Below are 23,220 nucleotides of genomic sequence, written 5' to 3'. Positions count from 1 at the left end.
CATTACTACGTTACACCGCCATCAGTCAATCACAGCGCGTATGCTAAATCGCGTAAACAAAATCTGTGAGCTGGATATTTGTAGCAAATGGTTATTCCAGCTCACAGAGGGGCTCATTCCTCTACCGCTGCGAGGACGGAATAACCTATTGTTTTGTTTGTAAGATTCAAAATTTCCCGCTTTTTTATATTTGACATTTAGAGGTAGGTTTCTTCTTGCTTTTCTGGTTTTTGTTCAACTTACACGTTAGATGGCGTTTTAAATGTCAAAAATACGTTCCAATGTACGCTTTCTTTCTTTGCCAATTTAATCGACGACGGTTATTTATTTGAGTAATTTCTGACTATAAATAATAAATTATTATTTTTTAAGATTTAAAGAAATAAATATTTTATTTATTTAATTTTCTCTCTATCTATTACTTGGTAAACTGATCAATAAATAACACGCATGCTCCGTTCCATCAATCGATATTATTTTGCTTGACATTTATATTGACACAGAGCAGATGGCGTAGCTCGCGCTTCGTCGTTTCCTTCCGAACCGCAGAACAAACCATTTCCTTTTGTGACAATTTGTGAAACGTTCATCGCGTTTCATTGTAAAAATCATTAAAATAAACGGCAATAGGGCATGGTCGGTAAAGTTTTTCGCACGAAAAACCGTGTCATAAAATCTGTAATCGTGGTTAAGTTTTTTTGTGCCAAGTGCAACTAAACTATCAAGATTCCGCCGATAATTCAAAGCCTACCCAGTGGGTGGCTTATTTTGGTAAGTAATTACAAATTATTATAAAGATATTTCATATCTTCACCGTATTATTGCGTACAAATTTATAACATTCCTTATTTTTGCGGACATACGATGCCTGTTGGTCCAGTTATTTAAGTCTGCTATTTAGTTATTTCGTCATAATTCCTGTGTAAATAGGCAATTTACTGTTTGCGGTAAATTGCCCTGTTTTCGTCATCACTCGAAATTTTCCATATGTGTTCCACTATCGATGACATAAATCAACCTTGCAGGTAGTCTATCTACTATTGCAACTGAACAAACAAAATGTCTGTCTGAATCATAGGTTTGGCGACTTTTACGTCACCACACAGACCACACGGCAGATCCGACGTGTAGATAAAACTAGAACATCTTAAGAAATCTGAAAAAGCGGTCTATCATTTCTAACAATTTCTATTCATAATCAGCTATTATCTGATAACATACATCTAACCTAAAAATAAAAAAATCAAGGTCCCTACCGAAAAGTTGTTGTTCTGAGGTTACAAATTGGCACATTATATTTTTTTCTTCAAATACAACCTTTATCGCACATGAACCTACTTATTACTTGAAAGTATTTTATAAAAAAAAATTCTCACCTAGATAGGTACTTAATATTACACAATACCTACATTTATAGTCACTTTATTATTTTATGTGTGAAACAAATTAAGAATGGCACATATTTGTTGCACTCAAATGTGCAATTCACTGTTATTTAAAATTTAAGAAATCAATATCGATTTGATTGCCATTTTTCACTATTACACTCTTTCTCAAACTTCACCCATAAGGAAATGTGAAAGCGTGTTTATTTCATTGCTTTATTATTTTTGTTTGCATGCTCCTTTTTTGTGATTATTTTGTTGTTATCAAACACGCTTTCTCATTTCTTTATAGGTCTTGAGTTCTGACAAAAATGGACAGTAAGAAGGACTCATTTTTCTTTTCAAACAAGAAAGGTAATCCCAAGAATGATGATAGCAAACAACAACAGAAGGAAAAGAGACAAAATCAATTCAATAAAAACAGAAATATAGGTGATGCTGGGACAAAAAAGGAAAAATCTGCTGATGAAAAGAAACCATTCGATAAGAAAACTTATCGTTTAAAAAAATATAGCAAAAAATACAAGCTGGAACAGTGGGAAGAGCAGCGAAAGAAAAAGCTGTTACGTAATTATTATAAAGATGTGAAAAATGAGACCGCTGGTAGTTACAAACCTAAATCGTTTGATGAAGACAATGTAGACTCCGGCAAGGAAGTAGGTAAATTTGTTAGACATCCCGATCTTATTGAAAAAGAGAATAAAATAAAGAATAAGGATCCATTTCAAAAGGCTAAAGAGCAATACAGTAAAATACAGCAGGAGAAGTTGGAAAAGAAACATGAAAAGGAAAAGATGAAAGAAGAGAGAATGCAGAAGTTGCAAGAGTATAAGAAGAAGAAACAGGATAGGTTCAAGAAGTTGAGTAGGAAGACTAAGAAGGGGCAGCCAGTGATGACTGGACGGCTCGAGTTGCTGCTGGAGAAGATTCAAAAAGGAGGAAATTAGAAAAATGACAGGAAAATAACTACATGATTCAACTACTAGCTGAGATGAATAAGCTTAAATGATATACAATTATTGACTTGTATTTTTACAATTGCATAACAGCAAATCTAGTAAAAACTTTTATATAATATGCCGTGCTTTTGCCATACACCTTATCATTTATCATGTTACTGGCATGGAACTCTCTGACGCGTTAATAGAGGCGAATTTTCAATGAATTTGGGTAGGCTGATATGCTGGTGACTAAACACCATCAGTTTTTTAATACCTTTACAAGAAAATACCTATTTGCTTTCAGAGATGAGCAGGAGTTCAGAATGTTATTATAGTAATGTACTTAATAGTTCTAATGTATTTTAAAAACATTGCTTTAGTTCCATTTTTTTTTTTCATTTTGGAAATGAATTGTTCTTTTTTACTGAATTTTTGAGTAACTAGGTTAAGAAAATGTTGCTTGCATTTAAATTTGTGACTATGTAATTAAAAATTGGCAATAAATTAATTTTTTTTAAATTAAGCACTTTCTTTTATCTGCACCATTGCTCAACAGAGAGATTTTGCTAAAATTCGGCATACAGTTAGTGGCTATCATGTTAGATTAGGAATTCAGGATACATTATAATTACATTTACAAAGTATCCAATGCTGTTGACAAATTTATAGCGGCAGTGATGTATCGGGGTCGATCGCCATCAAAGTGTAGATTTTCTCACCACGCTGAGTTTATTCCCTGGGGAACTGATGCTTAGACTATGTTTAGTCACACGATTCCATTTATTCTTTTAAATCCGTAAAATAGTGTGATTTAGCTGTTGTTGTGTAGTTGTTCCCGCTATGATTGTGTAGAGATGTCGACAAACAATTTTATTTGTTAAAAAAATATTGAATTTTAAAATCAATTCTCTCAACATTTGTTTCCTTTTATATCGACAAAATGAGCGTAACAGGCACACAATGCACACCCATTACACTTGGCAATGACCATTACAAAACTCAAATCAGTGTTGGAGAAGCAATAATATATATATTATGTGTATTGTATTAGTTAATTAACGTTTTTTCACTCTGTTTTGTTCTTTCGCCCTATGTGGAACGTGAGTTCTGTGATAAAAATACAGTGGGATTTTTTGTAGTAAGTTTATTAACTACTATTTCTGTTTTATAAGTAAAGCATACTTTAAGAAACAAGCAAGATATCCGCGATCTGCAAAATATAGTTATTGATCCAGCGGGAATTCTGGGAAATCTTGATATTTTCGGGCTTTTGAAATGTTCCGGTTTTTTTTTTGTAGCGGATCTTAGGATCCGTCTTGAAACTATGGAGGAATAGGTAAGAGAATATTTACGAAGCGACTCCCGTCTGGACCTTTTTCTTGTCCACATAGGATGTAAGCAAGCGTGGGTGTCAGTCGCCTTTTACGCCATCCACGAAACTGAAAACTTCATATAGTTAAGAAATAAAAACCTTTAATTCCTTGTGTAGAAAACGCAGTAAATGGAAGCACTTAACTCGTCGCCATCTTTATTTTAATAATATTTAAACTGATTCCGTTTATTTTATTATAGAGTGATAACACAAGATTCTTTGAAACTGACATAATTATTTTATTGTCTGTATAGTTTACAAACTTTATTATGATTAAACACGTTGTGATATAAAACAATGCTGCGACTGATAACTGTGTTTGTTTTATTAATAATTTCACGGTTTATTGCAATAATTATAAAATATAGTTATATGGATGGTATTCATTTCTTTGTCTAGACAGAAACATCAAGAAAGAACCAACTTTGTATTACGCTAGCGCCCCGGCTTCGCTTGGGTAGCATAAATATAATTATTTTTCATGCAACCCTCTTTCAAACTGAAAAAAACTGTCCACAACTTACCGAGATGAGCGCATACAGGAAATAAACTTTATTTATAATATGAAGTATAAAATACTAACAAGGCAGGGGCTAATTTTTTTTAATCACTGGATATTTTTAACGTGAAAACTGCTACTTGGTAGAAACGGATGGCATATCTTACATACTCTTTCAATCAAACCTATTCGGTCCCTGGATCCTCAAGCCTCTAGAGATGGTTACCGGTCTTAAATATAAGAGAAATTAGATCGATAAGCTAAGAAGTTGGGGTTACTGTAAACGTTTATTCTTCCTGAAACTTTCAGTTAAAATTCGGATGTCGAGTACCTAGCGTCAACGTTGAGTGATAATATCAAGATTGGTCAATAAAAATCATAAATAAACTGTACGTTTGTTATGATATATAAATCATCTTTTTTTTAGATTATAAAAATCTTTTGCCTGCCAACAGCGAAACAGTTACGGAACTACGATGATAAAATACTAAAATAACTAATGACGCAATCGCTATCAGCTAATCTTTAATGTCAAGCACACGAATCCTGACCCCAGGGAATTGGGCGCCAAAGTAGAAATCGCATGAGATAACATTAATTGGCGCGGTTTTGGTTGATACGGGGGCACATATGAACGTTGTGTCCGGTTGACGTCAATAACAATAACGATAGGTTTTTGGACCCGGCTTGGTATTTTAACTTTAACCACTATTATTTTAGAGCTATAATTTTTGCTAACGCTAAGAGTTCTCATTATCGAGAATGGAAGTAAATATTCTTCACTGTTTTTACAAAAGCCAACTTCGTCCATTAGACGGTCCTTAAGTTCCTCCGTGGAATAGTAAGAAGCTCGTCACACTACAAAGCAAAAGAAGTACCACTTTGCTATTTTCTTTTCGCTTTCTTTAATCTCTCTGTAATTTGAAATAACATGCTATTTATTATAAACATACTGACAAGCAGTTCTTGTGCGCAGTGTATGCATTAGTGTGAATTTCCATACACCTTATTTACATGGTTAAACGATAGGAAGCCGTTTACGATCGTGGAATTAGGTAAGCCGCGTTTCCTGTCATATTTCTTATGATGGAAGTACCCAAAACGTAATATCGATTTTAAGACGGGTTTTGGACACAATAAGTATCAGTAAAATAGATCGTTAGAATGCTCTTCCAGCAAATATTTTTTAATGTAATGCTCCTATGAAAGTTATGGTTCCTTAAATACCGAATACAGTAGACGAATTAGTCTGCAGCATTTACTTCCGAAATAATTTCAAAAGTACCAATCCTCAGTATGATGTTGTCAGACTTCAATATTCCTGCTTTCAACCCTTTCGTATGACTTGCATTTCTAAGTCTCCAAAAAGTATTCATAATAAAGATTTTTTTAAATTAATGACGGCGTTTTTTTTTCACGAAATTAAAGGGCTTATCAAACATTCTAGCTGAATGTCTATATCATTTGTATTCCCACTGAAGCGTAGCCCTGTCAGTGCAGAAACATCTGGATATTAAAAATGTCGTGTCTTCCCATATAAATCTTTTGAAAACCCATGAAATGTGTTCACTTTATATGTGCGGACCTTGTGCACAACTTGTTATCAACAAAACAGGAGTTGGAGGGTCATCAAACACGTGATAGATGAATCCGTGTCAGCCTCCAGTCTCGTGTCATGCACCTCGCTTATTTACACACCACTGATTAGACACAATCATGTCGTATAATTATTAATTACATCTCACCAGCAAAGCTCGTGGTAACTTGTCAACTGTATACATATTTTACACTAGCTGTTGCTCGCGACTCCGTCCGCGTGGAATTTAGTTAGCTGGCCCCCTGTCTTAATCTGCATAGTTTTCTCGAGATGCGAGTAAAAACATACAGATAGCAATTCTAAAAATCATATTTTAGGAGTCTGTTCGTCATATCGGTATTTAGTTTTTGGCAATTCTTTCAAGTATATATATCGGTCAGTTACAATTTCATTATGGGTATGAAGGAACTTTTTCTAAATATTATATACTATTAGGATTTTGGTGCTTTGCTCATACAATACAGGCATGGATGCAGGCAAATGCTAGTAATTTTGTCAATAAAGACTAATAAATCGTGCAAAGCTGTGTATTTAGGTAATTTATTTATTTACGCCAATCACAGCGGCAACGTGGAATGGTAGCATTTGACGATGATAAGGAACACAGTGTTTGTTCAACTGCAGAGACTTCTAGGTGCCAAGAATATTCCATTCTGCAGTAGGTATATATGTATCATTAACATAGAAACAATTTAAAAAGATTTATTGTATGACTTTCTTATTTTATTTGCATTTGCGATAAAAGCTGCCTTTTGTACTGTTTAAAGATATTAAATACTTGCTTTTACGCGCTGCTTCGCCCGCGCGAATTTAGCGCCACATACAAAAGAATATAGGTTTTTCGCATTTCAAACTACCCTATGTCCTTCAGATTCTTAATTGTAAGTACGCGAAATATCAAGAAGATTGGTTTATAAAAGAGCGCGTGAAGAGACAACAAACAACCTAACATTATTTTCCATATTATTAGTTGATATTAATGTTTTCTTCTATGCGTTTTAATTTTTGGTGAAATAAACGCCAATCGATGCTTTGCTCTGTAACAAATTTAGATATTTTACGTACACTCACTTGGAATTTTTATTAGTACAACCCAAACGAAATTAGAATTTGGGACGCCCTAAATATAATAAGGCTTCATCTCCATTGACCTGAATCTTGGTATCTGCCCTCATTACCGCGTAATCTCCGTATCTGGGGTCGAGGGCCGGCCAAGTCTCTCCGGCTAGGGTTGTCTTACGTTAAGATTTCCACATATATCTTTGGCTAATATGAGTATCTGGTGGGATCGTATTCAAAATTCAAAAACCCATTTCGATGACAGACAGAATGATGACTTCAGAAATAACATTGTAACTTTCTGCAAATTCTCACGGGTGCGAAGTAAATTAAGTTAATTTTAATTAAAAGACAAACTACATTCATACCATTACGCCTGTTTTCCATCGGGGTATGCAGATACTATACTCGTTACGATTAAGACGAACTAAAAACTAGAAAGTTCTTGAACTTCAGGAGTTAAAATTTTCCGTTCTGGTAACCCTGAAGCTCTCGCCTCTGCATCCCAACGCAAAATATACTTACAAGCGAAGGTTATCACGCCGCTATCGATCCAGGAAGCCGGCGCGGGGTTCACTAGAGGTCCGCGGTGCATGTGCATTGCGCATAGGTACCACCCCCCACCGGGTGCTTTGGAAATGTTAGCTAACTTCGCTCTGTGGTTATACTTTGCTCTGGGTTTATAGATTACAGTCTTCTCCTATTCCGTTTCCATATTTAAGGCCCTCATAGTAATATGATTTACCTGGCGTCACATATGTCCATAACGGTTGTTAATCGTGTTTTGTCTCTTTCTGTAGGTAGTCAGACACAGGCGGACCTTGGGTCCTCCCTATGACCAGACTGTGTATAAACAAATGTTGGGCAATAAATGACAATTGACAGTATAAATCAATATCGAATAATGGCCAGTGCCCCGTCTAATCACGATTCGGCTTGTAAATATTTTTACAATTACATATCTGTTCCGAGAAGCAATCGGTAAACATTATATAGAACGAGGTTACAATAATTGATGCGTAAGCAATGTAATTTATAAAACTTGTTTATTCCCGCTTATTATATTAGGTATCTGCATTTTTTACAAACACCTTACAGTAAAATCTTTCTCCTTACCCTAAGTTTAAAAATTATTCTCAATTATTTTATATTATATATATAATAATTATAAATTATATATATATTCAAGATCTTTGGCCTTCGTTTTTTATTTTATTATTACAATGATAAAATTAATCACTACAGTGTATAACAAAGCAATACTTTGCACACGTATCTAATTAGTCCGAATTATCTTATTTAAACAAAATAAACGTTTTACCTACTTTATACTATCAAAATGATTATTCGTCTTGCGTCTAAACCACAGAGTGCAGATCATTGGTGATGCGGCCTATGCTCTGTGGTCGCCACTATCATCTCGTGCTGATGACGTCATCACACTACACTGAAGCGGTTAGCTCTAGTATTGCCATTGACATGTATGAAATGTAAAACGCTAGACATAATTGCAAATTCAATTCGTTTAGATTTAAAATTGGGAAATGTCACCTGAATGGAAAATACGTTATCAATAATGTATAAGGGTTCGAAAATTTGAACAATCAACAAAATTAGGTTACTTGGCAACTATATTAAAATGATTTCAATCTTCTAGTCCAGATATTTTCTAACGTCATAAACTCAAATTAAAAATTTTTATTCATTATTATGGAACACTTCAATATCACTTAATAATTGACATATCTTTTGGTTTCACAACATTGGTTGTCGTCAAATAAATTATTTAAACTAAGTTTACTGCCGCTTCCAAAGCATCAGTGCAGAAGAAGCTGCAACAAATTGTACTGCAGCATTTTCTTCAACAACGTCCACTTTACATAATATACTTATTTAATCGACACTTCAAGATCGTTTTATGATATTCTGTCCAGAGCAAGATAATACAGGTCAAGACGAGTGTAGAGTCCTCCCGTCTTTCCCCTCGTTACATCAACATTTATCTTAAATGATAACTGGGCCGTCAAGTAAATCTGACTCCTGATAACCACCGGCATAAATACACGACACGGTCGCCATTTTTATCAGTTTGCCACCAACTGCTGGCTAGTGACACCCTCGCGCGTTCGAAGTTTAAATTGTTCTCCCAAGAACTTTAAATTGTCTTTGGATCAGTTCGGCTGATCGTCTCCGCGTTGACGTACCATAGAGGTTTCATTTTAGCAACAACCTTAAAGGTTGTTGCTTAGAAGTTCTTAAAAGCTTTGAGAATTACGCTATTACGGGTAAGTGTTCCTAAATCGAAATATATACATATATTTGATTTGGGAATGAAATTTAAGCATGATTCAAACTGTTGAACAATGTTGGAGAGAAACTTTTTCATTTTCAGCCTCATGTCGCTGGCTTTTAATATAAAAAAGTGGTTTTTCTTTATTTATTTCATATAATTTTGCTTTTTTATAAAAGAGGGTTCAAAAATTTATTCTAGATAAAATCTCCATAACATTTTCCTACTTTAATATTCTTGAATATTTTATTTTTCTTAATCATATAATAAATTTACCTAATAATTATGACAAAAAAATACTATACCGTATATTGTTTTTTTTTTATTTCATGATAGTAGAATGAAATAAAGCTTAGAAGTAAGATAAAATTGATCCATAAAATAGGGCCAAATTCAAATAATATAAATCAACTTATTACAATTTTTTTCTCATACTGTTTTTTTTAGATTATTTATATACTTTACTCATGGTGAAAAAGGCACATTTAGTTGGACCTAAATCTTACTTAGTTTCATTAAAAAGATATTTCGTTTACAATTTTTACACAGTCATGTTTCTTCTTCATGGAACTATGAATAAAATAATATTGTGTCGAGGGAAAAGAAAGCAAAGCGAGTTATATCTGTAGTGAGAGACGTAGTCAGTAGTAATGTAGGTACGGCTCAGAATTTTGTAGCCAATGTTTAGAATTTAGATCAAAGGCATCGGGAGAAACAAAAACTCATAGAAGTTCAAGACCTGAATGTACTCGTTCGAATAAAACTATCGTATGTGACAAAACTAAATAATAACGTCTGCAATTCTTCAAGGAAATACTTAGAAATTAATGAGGCTCATTTTAGTTACAGCTAACGAAATTTAAAAAGTCAATGAACGCCATGTATTTGCGTCAATTAGGAACCATGAATAATATTAGTATCACTGTTTAAGTTTTTGTATAATTTCCGCTAGAGTACCTCCTTCCATACCTGAAGCGAAGTTATGTAAGTAGCGTAGTTAAACCTCCATAACCTTGGCCGTGGTCTCCATTGGATCAGCGTGGCGCCTGCGTCCCACGGCGCCAGTGCGTCACAACAACTGTTTGTTTTTGCGCAAGGTTCTTTCGCCGGTAATAGGTAGTACGTACTGAATTTACTATGTTAGAATCTATATCGTTGATTCTAATGCTTCCAGACGCTCTGTGTGTGCTAGATCTTTTTGTAATTAGTATGGTGAGGTTATGAGGAAAATGACAAAATTCTTTACCAATGGAATAGATAGGTATAAAGATCTTTTAACATCGTTTCTGACCAAAATAAAATCACAGACCTGTCATTACAGAGTTATTACCGTCTCGAAAATTGAATATTTAATTGAAAGTAAAAACTCAGCTATAATTTGTTTTACCTAAAATAATGAACAATAAGGTGTACTTAATGCCATAAGGAATTCTCTATCAGTATAATTGTATTTTCTGTAATAATTGCTATAGACGACTGAAATGTAAATTCTTAGAGTGTGTGACTTCTCAGTAACGCCGTCGATTCATTCAAATATAATAGGTTGTTGCCAAGTGCAAAATTATCTTTGCATTACATAAGATACCGATGAAATATTTCTTCGGAGTATCTGTCTATAAATATCAAAGAACAAGAGTGACTGACTCATCAACGCCTAGCTCAAACCAAAGAAGCGAAATTTTACCTGAAATAAGAAAGGATTTTTCGAAATTCAAATGCTCTTTCGCAATTTTAATCAAAGGGTGTCTAAGGGGTTTTGAAAATTTAATTTTATATGAGCAAAATGGGGTTCAAAAGGACCAACCCAACTAATTTATCATCACAGAAGTGAAACCAAAATAGCTAAGAACTTAATAGTTGGATAAGGCCTTCACTTTACTACAAACTATTCGCAAAAAAAGGGTATTTCAAAATTCAACCCCTAAAGGGAGGAAAAAGGGGAACAGAGAATGAAAAAACACGCCTGTTAATTGTTCAAAATTATTAAGTATATAATTCTTTGAAATATTTCCATTTTTCTAAATTTTTTTAACATTAATTATACACGAAATTTAATACAAAATCAATTTAAAATTTCGCGTAGTCGATTATATAGCGCTGCGGTTACACAGTACGCTTTGACGTGCATAGGTTATGAGTTGTCCTGTGTGATACATTCTAATTTTGACTTTTTTTCGTTACTGCTAATGTGGTCGGACAGGGGTCAATTTTAGGTCCAACATACTTTACGATGTTGATTATATGAGAAGAAATTTAACTAGGAAGTGGAAGATTTCAGAAATTGGTAAAGAGATGAGTAGGAAAGAAAGGAGGGTCTAGTGAAACGGACAGTCACACTTGCAAATGGGATAAAACAAACACGAAAAGGGTCGACCCGACGTAAAGAGTAGGATAGGGTAGGCGCAGAAGAAGACCTACCCACATAAATTATCATTACTGTGTAATTAAGTAAGCATCCACCTCGATAGATTAGTTAATGTAAACATTTCTATCATTGAAGACAAATTGGTATATCAACACTTTTGGAATATAGGATTATTTATTTATTTACTAACGTTATTATTAAGATAGTCCTTGTTTTGTCGATTAACCCAATTATCTTATTGACGAAAACATTACATTAAACACTAGATTTATTTTATCGTTACTACTAACTAAATCAATTGATTGAACAACCAAGTAACATCTTAATATAGGATAATCAGTACAGAGTTTTCTTTTAGGCGATGGGCTAGCAACCTATCACTATTTGAATCAGAATTCTATCATTAAGCCTAACAGCTGATCGTGGCGTATCAGTCTTTCAAGACTGCTGGCTTTGTCTCCACTAGGGATATAGTCGTGATTATATGAATGAATGAATACATCTGGCAGAGTCCTCATTACGGCGATAAACCCACTGGCATGTCATCGACAAATAATTTTATAGAACACGGTATATTGTATCCTTACCATAGAAATTGCATCAGATGGCTTAACGATCATATAGAATGATAAATATGACGTCATCGTTCGTGATGTACGTCTTTGGAAGCCGTGAGGAATCAATTTGGCCCTCTGTGTCAATTGTATATCTATTAGTAGTTATTTTTCAGTTGATTGGTCCATGTCGGTAAATAATTTGATTTGAGTTTCGATGATAAATGACTGTCTTAATTCTTGTAAAGAGTAATACAAAAGGAGGATAAGTACTTTTCTATATTATACACTTCACGAATTAACATAACAATTAACCAATTAATAATATGTTATTGTAATTCATTATGGAAATTTCATATAATAGGACACAATGTCCGATCAAGTCAAGTTGGGGATGAATTTTCCAGTTGGACTTTTTTGTGACCATGGCGTTAATGTCAGTTATGATTATTTGGATGAATTTAGTTGTCATGAAGTTGAAAAAGGTTTTTATTCGAGTTGTGTTTTTCTGCTAGAATCAATTTATATATTGCGGTCACGTCTGTAAATGTTCACCGGCTTTTATTTGATCATTAAGTAATACTATCGCAACTATCAAATTTTTATCACAGACTGTGTCATTCACTACAATGGTTATATGATATAATTGGTAGGTATTCAATACAATCTGTAGAAAATTCATATCACTCTTTAGTGTTATGTCATGTCGTATTGATTGATTTTATTGAATCATTGAGTAGTGTTGTAATATTGAATTCAAAGCACTGAATTTGATAGACAGACATATTTTAAAGATAAGCATCCTTCATTTCAAATCATTCTCATCTAGCAAGAGGATCATACGTAGATTTGTATGCAACCGACACAGAAATAATCAGGTCTTTTTCTTAGAGAGTCTTCTTTAGCTTCAGTCGTATCTTTTATGTACTTATGTTTTGATGTACCTATCAATCCCATCTTCAAGCTGAGCGTGGTCTCTTAAGTCTTTTCGACACTGTTGGCTCTGTCTATCCCGCGTGGGTTTAGCTAAAGACACGTGATCCAGCAAGTAGCCGTCAGAGTACTGTAGTAAGTCCAAAGTTCAAGACCGGCTTTTACAGGACTCCCGGTCTGTAAAGGGGGGCGTAGGGGAGACCGAAGCGGCATGACGTCACTGTATATATATCATACATACATATAGTCACCTCTATATCCCATGGGGAGTAGACAGACGTGACAGACATATAGACGTGATTATTCTTGCATTCATTCCTATAATCACGTCTATATCCCTTTTAGGGTAGACAGAGCCAACAGTCTTAAAAAGACTGATCGAGCAGGTTCAGCTGTTTGGCTTAACGGTAGAATTGAGGTACCTACCTATAACTATCATAATCCCTGAAACTGATTGGTAAATTGTAATTGTCCTCAGGGAGCACCGGGTGAGTCCGGCGCGACTGGCTGTGCCGGGCGAGACGGAGTAGTGAGGCGATCGGACAGGTGCGGCCCGCGGCCCGCGCCACGCTGCTGGCGCCGCGCGCTCAACGTAGACCCGCCCTGGCTGCGACACGCCATCGCCCGCTGACGCCCGCCCTCCACTCGCACGTGAGTAGCTCGCTTTAGGTGCACCCACCTTTAGATTTGTGTACATCGGCTGTGTGTCTCCTAGCGTCAGTAACGGTTGCGTCCTCACGTGTTAGGAGAGGAAGGCGCTATTGTTGACCTTGATCCTCTGAATTTTTCACACGAAGCGGCTTCTGTATTACTTCCAAAACCTTTGCAGGGGATTCTAACCCATATATTGGAACATGTTAACAATAAATGCTGGTTTCCAAGAGATACTTTTTGGCAACTATATCGGTTCGAGCACAGACGCTTTACTTTTGAGAAAAGCCTTACAATTTTATAAACCGAATAACGGGAGGGGTTCGCTGATATCACTTATAGATCTTACCGCGCCCGCGTTCCATATAGTAGTTCCTATATTTGTTTGTTTGCCAACAGCTGACACTCGTGGACTAGCGCTGGCCGCCCTCTCCCGGGCGCCGACGACACCTGACACCGCATCCCCCTGCCCGATACTAGCCTCACTGATTGGGAATCGACGCATTCAGGAAAACATGAAGGTATCGTGTTAATTTTTATGTGTAACTTTAGGATAACATAATGCTGATTCGAGAATCACGTATTTGGATAGCACTAGTCCAGACTGAGATTCAGCGGCAGTCGCTCTAGTAATTTAAATTTAACCTTTATCATCATATATATCCATAGGCTCATCTCCATTGACATTGCAAAGAAAAACGTCAAATTTAATAATGAGCTTTAATGATTTTATCCGGCTCGAAGGACCATATTAATATTGAGTCTAATATTCGATACTTTAAAATATAGCCAAACAGCTGATCATGGCCTATTATTCTTTTCAAAACTGTTGGCTCTGATGGCTGTGATTATATATATGAATGTATGTAAAATATAGTTATACATTAAATATATTAGTAATGAAAGTCTAATCCGCCTAAAATTCAACCTTATCATTATTCATTAGATTGTAGATGAAGAACGCATCCGCGTGATGGAGGGCGAGTGGTCGCCGACGGACGTGATCCGCCAGATCGTGGAGTCCGGGACTCAGGAGGACCCCTTCTACGTCATGGACATTGGCGAGGTGGTCGCCCGGTACCACCGCTGGCGAGAGCTGATGCCCAGGGTTGAACCTTTCTACGGTAAAAATTCGGACTTATAAAATCATTTGAATTGGGGGGTAGTGAAATTAAACAGGAAAAAATTGTATATCTGTTCAGCATCTATCATTAAGTTTACTTTTGTGCCTAACGTTATATTTGTTTTTTTTTGTTTGTTAACTCTTTATTGCACATAAAAAGAAATATAACAAATTACAAAACAGTCATCGGATTTAGAAGTATATGTACAATGGCGGACTTATACCAATTATTTGTTTTTTTTAATAGCGGTGAAATGCAACGACGAGAAGCTGCTGGTGACAACGCTGGCGGCGCTCGGCACGGGCTTCGACTGCGCTTCCAAGGCCGAGATCGAGCTGGTCACCTCCATCGGTGTCAAACCTGAGTGAGTAACTTATCTTGATGATGTATTGATAGCGTGGGGAAGGTTTGTAAGGAAGTATTATGCGCGGAAGAGGTCTTCGTTTTTGGAGATATGTAAATAAAAATTTACTACTGAACTGCGGACACACTATTTTATTTTATATATTTGAATGACCAACAGAATGTTTTACAATCATTAGATTTTTAAATATACATTTAGGAGCCAATTACAGGTTTTCACTAATAAAAACAGTTAGCAAAAATTAAATTTCCGAGAACGCCAATTATACTAGTTTAAAAAAGAAAAAAAAAAAATACCATTGAAGCAAATGCTTAAGTGCATACATACTGTGAATAAGTAAATACTTAAAGAAGATAAATATTTGAATCATTTAATAGAAGATAAATTATTGAGAAGACATGGAATATATTAGACACACTGCTTACGGCAGCGTGTTTAACCGAAGGTGACACGTGTGTCTTGTAATTATGCAGTTCCCAAGGACACTCCATCAAAATTCCTACTATTAGTCAGTTATCCAGGGTAAAGACTTAGGCTATCTCACTTAATTATGTTCATCTTTCCCCCAGCCGCATAATATTCGCGAATCCGGCCAAGATGGCTTCGCACATCCGCTACTCGTCTGCCGCCGGCGTCAACACCATGACCTTCGACTCGGAGACTGAGTTGCTGAAGATCAAGCAGTACATGCCGCATGCGCAGTGAGTGTCTTCCACCTAACATTACACTTTGAGAGAAGCATGGGGTGTACCTCTAACCATAGTCACTTCTAGATTGGGTAAATCTTGAAGCGACTCCCGTCTGACCTTTGAGTCAATACGTTTTTGAGTTGAATACGTTAGTATTCAAACTAATGTACATAATGATCTCACGATGAGGGAAAACATCATTAGGAAACCTTAACATTCAGGCAACTGGATATGTAACCTAAAAGAAAGTTAGATGGGATTCACTTGGTGTAAAAACTAACGACTCAATCCAGGATCCATGGCCAAAGACATACCCCGGGCTCCTCTCCAGAGCGGTGAGAGAAAACCATGTTTTGAACAAGATTTCAATGGTTACGTTGTGACAATAAAATGCGAACTCTTTTGATACCAAGCAATTAAATAAAATATTTAAAACCTAATTATAGAAATAACATACATACATATGGTAGACGTGACCATATGTATGTATGTATGTTATTTTTATACTTATCCTTATCCCTTGCGGGGCAGACAGAGCCAACAGTCTTGAAAAGACTGAATGGCCACGTTCAGCTATTTGGCTTAATGATAGAATTGAGATAATAGATAGAGAAATAATCTTACAGGGTGACATTTAAAACAACTGCATCCTTTTAAACATAGACTATACCCCTGCTTCTGAGCCGTTTGAGCCTATTTTTATTTAAATGTAACATCATCATTTTCACATTTCAAAAACCCTCAAGAACTACGTCACACGCTTTATTAAAGACCAATACTACAAAAAGAAATTAAAACTAAACATGTGAATAAGTGTCTGAAAAATAAATTATTTTTCTAGTATCAAGATCAAGTAAAGTACAGAGTTGTCGAGATCGCTCAGCTGCCTGAATTGTGTCGTTGACCTCTGAATCTTACGCGTCGCTTTTCCGCCGGCCGGGGTGATATTACGTATTTAGGATCGTGGATTTTGATACTTTAATTTTTTTTCGTACTTTCTGAATTATGAACCGATATTTTTCTTTTAACGTTTTTAAATATCCTTTAGATGAGTACAATTAACAGTTAAATTTATGCAGTTGAATTAAAAGTCACCCTTTATAATATTACTTCTTATCTCTATATATTTATAATATATTTGTTTTCCAGATTGGTGATTCGCATACGTTGCGACGCGGCCGAGGCGCAGTGCCCGCTGGGCATCAAGTTCGGCTGCGACCCCGTCTCCGAGGCGCCGAGGCTGCTCAAGTTAGCCGCCGTACTCGGCTTGGAGGTGAGACTCAGATACAACATACATAGTCACACTTATATCTTTTGTAGAGTAGACAGAGCTCTTGAAGAGACTGATGGGCTACTTTCAGCCTAATGATAGAAATGAGATTCTAATAGTGACAGGTTGCTAGCCCATCGCCTAAACGAAGAATCCAAAGTTTACAAGTTTATCCCTTAGTAGCTTTTTACGACATACATGGGAAAGATATGAAGTTGTCTTATTCTTTTTTTATTATTAATTAATTTCAATTTCAATTTAATCATTAAGTCAAACAGCTCAGCGTAGCTTATTAGTCTTTTCTGCATTGTTGGATTTTCCTATCCCGTAAGGGATACAGACGTGATTATATGTATGTAGCAAGAAGTGGTTTTCCGAGTCTCGTGACGCTGTCTGTGTTGTTTATTTATTAATTTTGATATACATATGACAGTTTGGTGATAAAATTTGTAATGTTTTATTTGTTGACATTTATGAATGTTGATGTCCCCCCAGTAATTTGACAAGTGACTTTGACAGTTATATAAATGGTGTAGTGATAAAAATGTAATGTTTTATTAAATTGATGTCCCCCCCCTCGGCAGGTGGTGGGCGTGTCGTTCCACGTGGGGTCGGGCGCGCGGTCGGGCGGCGCGTACGCGCGCGGCGTGCGGCTGGCGCGGGCGCTGTTCGCGGCCGGGGGGCACCGCCTGGCGCTGCTGGACCTGGGCGGCGGCTTCCCGGGCGGCCGCGGCTGCAGCCTCGCGGAGGTAGCTGTCTCACACACACACACACACATATACACGCGGGGCACCGCCTGGCGCTGCTGGACCTGGGCGGCGGCTTCCCGGGCGGCCGCGGCTGCAGCCTCGCGGAGGTAGCTGTCTCACACACACACACACACATATACACGCGGGGCACCGCCTGGCGCTGCTGGACCTGGGCGGCGGCTTCCCGGGCGGCCGCGGCTGCAGCCTCGCGGAGGTAGCTGTCTCACACACACACACACACATATACACGCGGGGCACCGCCTGGCGCTGCTGGACCTGGGCGGCGGCTTCCCGGGCGGCCGCGGCTGCAGCCTCGCGGAGGTAGCTGTCTCACACACACACACACACATATACACGCGGGGCACCGCCTGGCGCTGCTGGACCTGGGCGGCGGCTTCCCGGGCGGCCGCGGCTGCAGCCTCGCGGAGGTAGCTGTCTCACACACACACACACACATATACACGCGGGGCACCGCCTGGCGCTGCTGGACCTGGGCGGCGGCTTCCCGGGCGGCCGCGGCTGCAGCCTCGCGGAGGTAGCTGTCTCACACACACACACACACATATACACGCGGGGCACCGCCTGGCGCTGCTGGACCTGGGCGGCGGCTTCCCGGGCGGCCGCGGCTGCAGCCTCGCGGAGGTAGCTGTCTCACACACACACACACACATATACACGCGGGGCACCGCCTGGCGCTGCTGGACCTGGGCGGCGGCTTCCCGGGCGGCCGCGGCTGCAGCCTCGCGGAGGTAGCTGTCTCACACACACACACACACATATACACGCGGGGCACCGCCTGGCGCTGCTGGACCTGGGCGGCGGCTTCCCGGGCGGCCGCGGCTGCAGCCTCGCGGAGGTAGCTGTCTCACACACACACACACACATATACACGCGGGGCACCGCCTGGCGCTGCTGGACCTGGGCGGCGGCTTCCCGGGCGGCCGCGGCTGCAGCCTCGCGGAGGTAGCTGTCTCACACACACACACACACATATACACGCGGGGCACCGCCTGGCGCTGCTGGACCTGGGCGGCGGCTTCCCGGGCGGCCGCGGCTGCAGCCTCGCGGAGGTAGCTGTCTCACACACACACACACACATATACACGCGGGGCACCGCCTGGCGCTGCTGGACCTGGGCGGCGGCTTCCCGGGCGGCCGCGGCTGCAGCCTCGCGGAGGTAGCTGTCTCACACACACACACACACATATACATGCCAAAATCACGCCTCTTTCCCGGCGGGGTAGGCAGAGACTACCTTTTTCTACTTGCCACGATCTCTGCACACTTCCTTCATCCACATTCATAACTCTCTTCATGCAAGCTCGGCGGTTTCGGGTACTTTTGACCTGACCCTTTACCAGGACGTCCTTAATGTATATGTATATATATGTCCGTATGTATATATATATATATATATTTATTAATTTTATTCTAAACAGGTCGCGTCGGAGATCAACACGGCGCTGGAGACCCACTTCCCGTCGCGCTCGGTGCGAGTGATCGCCGAGCCGGGGCGGTACTTCGCGGCCGCCGCCTACACCCTCGCCACAATGGTGCATGCCAAGAGAGAGGTGAACAATCCCTTAGTTATATTATATTATTATACTAGCTGTAGCCCGCGACTTGGTCCGCGTAAATTTCAAATTTTTCTGCGTAAACTTATTTGCAGGCAAACTTTCATAACTTTTTTTTTTGTGAACCTATTTTGATGGAATAAATTTTAAATGTTTTTCTGAGTTAAAACAAAGCAATTGGTGAAAGTTTTAAGTAAATCGGTTCAGTACTTTCGGAGATAAGCGTGATCATACATACAGACAGACAGACAGACAAAAAATTCCAATAAAATATTTTTGCTTTCTATTATTCATTCTAAGTGTCCCTCTATCCATTTCAGTCAAAAATACTAAATGTACAGACAAAATATTTTTACTTTTTTATTATATGTATAGATATAGTTATATTATACTGTGCCGTGTGGTTCCCGGTACCAGTACAAAAAAAGAATAGGACCACTTCCTACTCTTTTTTTTTTATTGGTGCCGGCCACCACACTACAATCAATATAAGTCGGTCAATAAAAAAAAAATGTTTTTTTTTTTACAGGTGACTCCCAAAGAGGGCGAAGACGAACTTCACACCATGTACTTCGTGAACGACGGTGTGTACGGCTCCTTCAATTGCGTGCTGTATGACCATCAAGTGGTCGCCTGCGAGCTGTTGACGGTCAGTGTCCTATGGTTATACATACATACATACATACGTAAAATCACGCCTCTTTCCCGAAGGGGTAAGCTACCTCTTTCCAATTTCCGCGATCTCTGCATACTTCCTTCGCTTCATCCACATTCATAATTTCGGGTACTTTTGACCTGAGTGACCCTTTACCTATGGTTATCTATGGTTTTATTTAATTGTTTGATGCGTATACGTACGTACTCATGTCGTCACGTCTATGTCATTTGCGTGGTGGACAGAGCAAGCGGTCTTCTTGAAAAGACCGAAAGGCCATGTACAGTTGTATGGCTTTATAATGGAATTGTGCCGTGTGGTTCTCGATATGAATAAAAAAAATTATAGAACCACTCCATCTGTTTGTAATGGATGTTGTAAAAGGTGACTTAAGGAATAGGCTTATTAATTTGGAATTCTATTTTTAGGCGATCTATGTATCTAGCATCCTGTCACTATTTGAATTTCAATTCTATCATTAAGCCGAGTAACTATCAGTCTTTTCAAAGCTATTGGCTCTGTCTACCCCGCAAGCCATATAGACGTGTCCATATGTGATGTAAATAGTAACTGAACAGCTGACATTGCAGCCGTCGTCGGAGCCGCCGCAGCCGTGCTCGGTGTGTAAGCCGAGTAACTATCAATCTTTGCAACGCTATTGGCTCTGTCTACCCCGCAAGCCATATAGACGTATCCACATGTGATGTAAATAGTTTTAGTTTAGGTTTTTGGCGGCCTCTGTGGTGCAGCGGTAGTGCGCTTGTCTGTGTCACCGGAGGTCCCGGGTTCGAATGCCGGCCAGGGCATGATGAGAAACGAACTTTCTCTGATTGGCCTGAGTCTTTATCTATATACGTATTTATTATAAAATATAGTATCGTTGAGTTAGTATCTCGTAACACAAGTTTCGAACTTACTTCGAGGCTAACTCAATCTGTGTAATTTGTACCGTGTATAAAAAAAAAAAAAATTTAGTAACGAACTGGTGTCATTGCAGCCGTCGTCGGAGCCGCCGCAGCCGTGCTCGGTGTGGGGCCCGTCGTGCGACGGGCTGGACTGCATCCTGGGCGCGGCGCGGCTGCCGGCGCTGCGCACGGGCAGCTGGCTGGTGTGGCGCGACATGGGCGCCTACACCATCCCCGTGGCGTCGCCGTTCAACGGGTTCCCCGTGCCCCGGGTGCGGGCCGTCATCGACCACAAGCTGTGGTGAGTGTGACGTTTTTACCGATCGATACACACTTAAAAGAGCGTCGGGACATTTTTACCGATAAACACTTATCATTTAAAAGAGCCTCGGGACATTTTTACCGATACAAATTTATCATTTAAAAGAGCGTCGGTGGTCGAATCGGTAAGGTGCCTGGTTGAAACGCGTGTTGCGCGTAAAGGCACAGGTTCGAATCACACCGCGGCCAATGTTATGATGACTATTGTGGCGACATTTCTACGCCATACGTTACAAATGTCAATCATCGCGAAGAAATTGACGCTTTCAACTAATACCAGTGAAGAATCTAAATCGCGCATAGATTTCATGGATTTGAGCATAAATACAACCTCCGACATAACATCGTCTGTCGCGCGGTTCCCCAGGCATCACACCTAGCCTGGCGGAAGATCTTCCCTTTGGTGGCGGTCGAGTCGGATGGAAATCATAAATGGATCCCGAGTCCTTCCTAAAGAGGCGCAACAGGAATAAAAACCAAAGCGATATTTTGTTTTAAAATTTGTCAACAAAGAAGCTAAAACAATTCTCACTATCAATAATATCTCCACAGGTCTGTCCTCAAAGAGCTGTGGCCGCTGACGGAGGCGCACTTCGCTATAGGCGAGCGCATGACCGGCCCCCAGCAGAGCCCCAGCCCGAGCCCCGGGACCCCGGACCCCGACCCCGCGTTGGCGCCCGCCATACACCACGCTGTCTTCGTCGAGTGCGCCCTCAAGTGACCCGAGGCGGCGTAAACGATGTCTTTATGAAAATGCGCGGTCTAGAATGAGTTTTTATCATCATTGTCAACTTGTAAAATAAATTTATGCCGAGAGATGGCTCTGATTGGACTTTCTGTCACTCTCAAAAGGTATATTCTTATTTGTTTTATTACTCTTTTGCAATTGTGTATGCAATTTCGAATTTTCTAAAAGATCGACCGTATTTGATGGTAAAACATCAAATATGGTTGATCTTTTGGGAAATTCGTTTAACTTTTAACAAAAAGTATAAGGCCACTTGTGATTGACATTATTACTTTTGACGCGCATTTTACTAGAGGTGTCGTTAGTGCTGACATGCGAGACAATTTTTTTTTTAATATTGTAATATTGTTTTATCCATTATCTGTTTCTGTGTTTTTTTGTTCACGTATCATTTAAATAATGTCACAGATGTAAGCGATGGCTTGAGGACGTATACCCATGCAGAATTATAAGAAAAAAATACAGAAGTAAAATTTACATACTTTGACAAGGCATTTACATACGTTGTTTGTATGGGGATACGTTCAGTTTTGACTTTCATTGTATTTTCCCTTATACAATTCATCAAAACGGAAGATTAGCGTATTTTTGACTTGGTTAAAATACTTATCAACATTGTCTTATTAATTTGAAAATTGTGATTTATTAATAAGAATTTTCTTTTTTAACTAATTTACTTGGTTAACGTTTTTTGTTTGGAAAATGTTTTTAACTATTTCATTTTAAATGATGATAGAATAATTAATATTGGAATTTTTGCAATGTGTAACTTTTATATATTATATATAGATGAGTAGATACATGTAAGCGTTTAGAATTTTCGTCACAACTAACAATTTCATCCATAATTAATGAGAAATTGTTTTTTGAACCTTTGTTTTTTCTATAACATAAGGCTCAAATTATTTTGGCATTACCTCTGCCTAAATCACAAACAAACTGCCGAACTGTATTTACTTAATTCATTTCATATAATTTTATATTTACACGTAGTTTAGCGGACATTCCTTATTGTGAAATGATCGATGTAATGGATTATTCAATGTTTCACTAGATGGGTTTCGCAAAATATTTGTAGCAAAATGCTTTTCGAATACATGTCTTGGAATGAATTTATGATTGTTTTTATTTTGAATATAGCTCTAACTCCCTACTGCGCTCGCGTACCTGTAGTT

At 38.7% G+C, this 23,220-nt stretch overlaps 2 protein-coding genes across 3 annotated transcripts; both read left to right on the top strand.

The window, feature by feature from the left end:
* The first annotated feature begins 482 nt into the window (after positions 1–482).
* LOC106135924 (thyroid transcription factor 1-associated protein 26) lies at positions 483–2,833 on the top strand. The gene is made up of 2 exons (XM_013336333.2): positions 483–771; positions 1,678–2,833. Exon 2 carries the CDS (start codon positions 1,697–1,699, stop codon positions 2,330–2,332), a length of 636 nt encoding a protein of 211 aa, XP_013191787.2. The 5' UTR covers positions 483–771; positions 1,678–1,696; the 3' UTR covers positions 2,333–2,833.
* A 6,082-nt stretch (positions 2,834–8,915) lies between these two features.
* On the top strand, positions 8,916–23,157 carry LOC106135925 (ornithine decarboxylase 1). 2 transcript variants are annotated; one of them, XM_060951224.1, is made up of 12 exons: positions 8,916–9,138; positions 13,474–13,646; positions 14,046–14,167; positions 14,593–14,770; positions 15,017–15,134; positions 15,704–15,835; positions 16,973–17,096; positions 17,678–17,842; positions 19,282–19,413; positions 19,946–20,065; positions 21,069–21,277; positions 21,850–23,157. In XM_060951224.1, the coding sequence occupies exons 3-12, from the start codon at positions 14,162–14,164 to the stop codon at positions 22,016–22,018; spliced, it is 1,353 nt and encodes a 450-aa protein (XP_060807207.1). In that variant the 5' UTR covers positions 8,916–9,138; positions 13,474–13,646; positions 14,046–14,161; the 3' UTR covers positions 22,019–23,157. The 2 variants fall into 2 exon arrangements, with proteins under 2 accessions (XP_060807207.1, XP_060807208.1); XM_060951225.1 differs by lacking the exons at positions 21,069–21,277; positions 21,850–23,157 and adding an exon at positions 20,662–20,790.
* The last annotated feature ends 63 nt before the right edge of the window (positions 23,158–23,220 follow it).

The sequence above is a fragment of the Amyelois transitella genome, chromosome 24 (genome assembly GCF_032362555.1).
Source record: "Amyelois transitella isolate CPQ chromosome 24, ilAmyTran1.1, whole genome shotgun sequence".
Taxonomy (NCBI): domain Eukaryota; kingdom Metazoa; phylum Arthropoda; class Insecta; order Lepidoptera; family Pyralidae; genus Amyelois; species Amyelois transitella.
The sequence above is the reverse complement of the archived record's forward strand: the minus strand, read 5'-3'. Positions and strand labels throughout refer to the sequence as shown.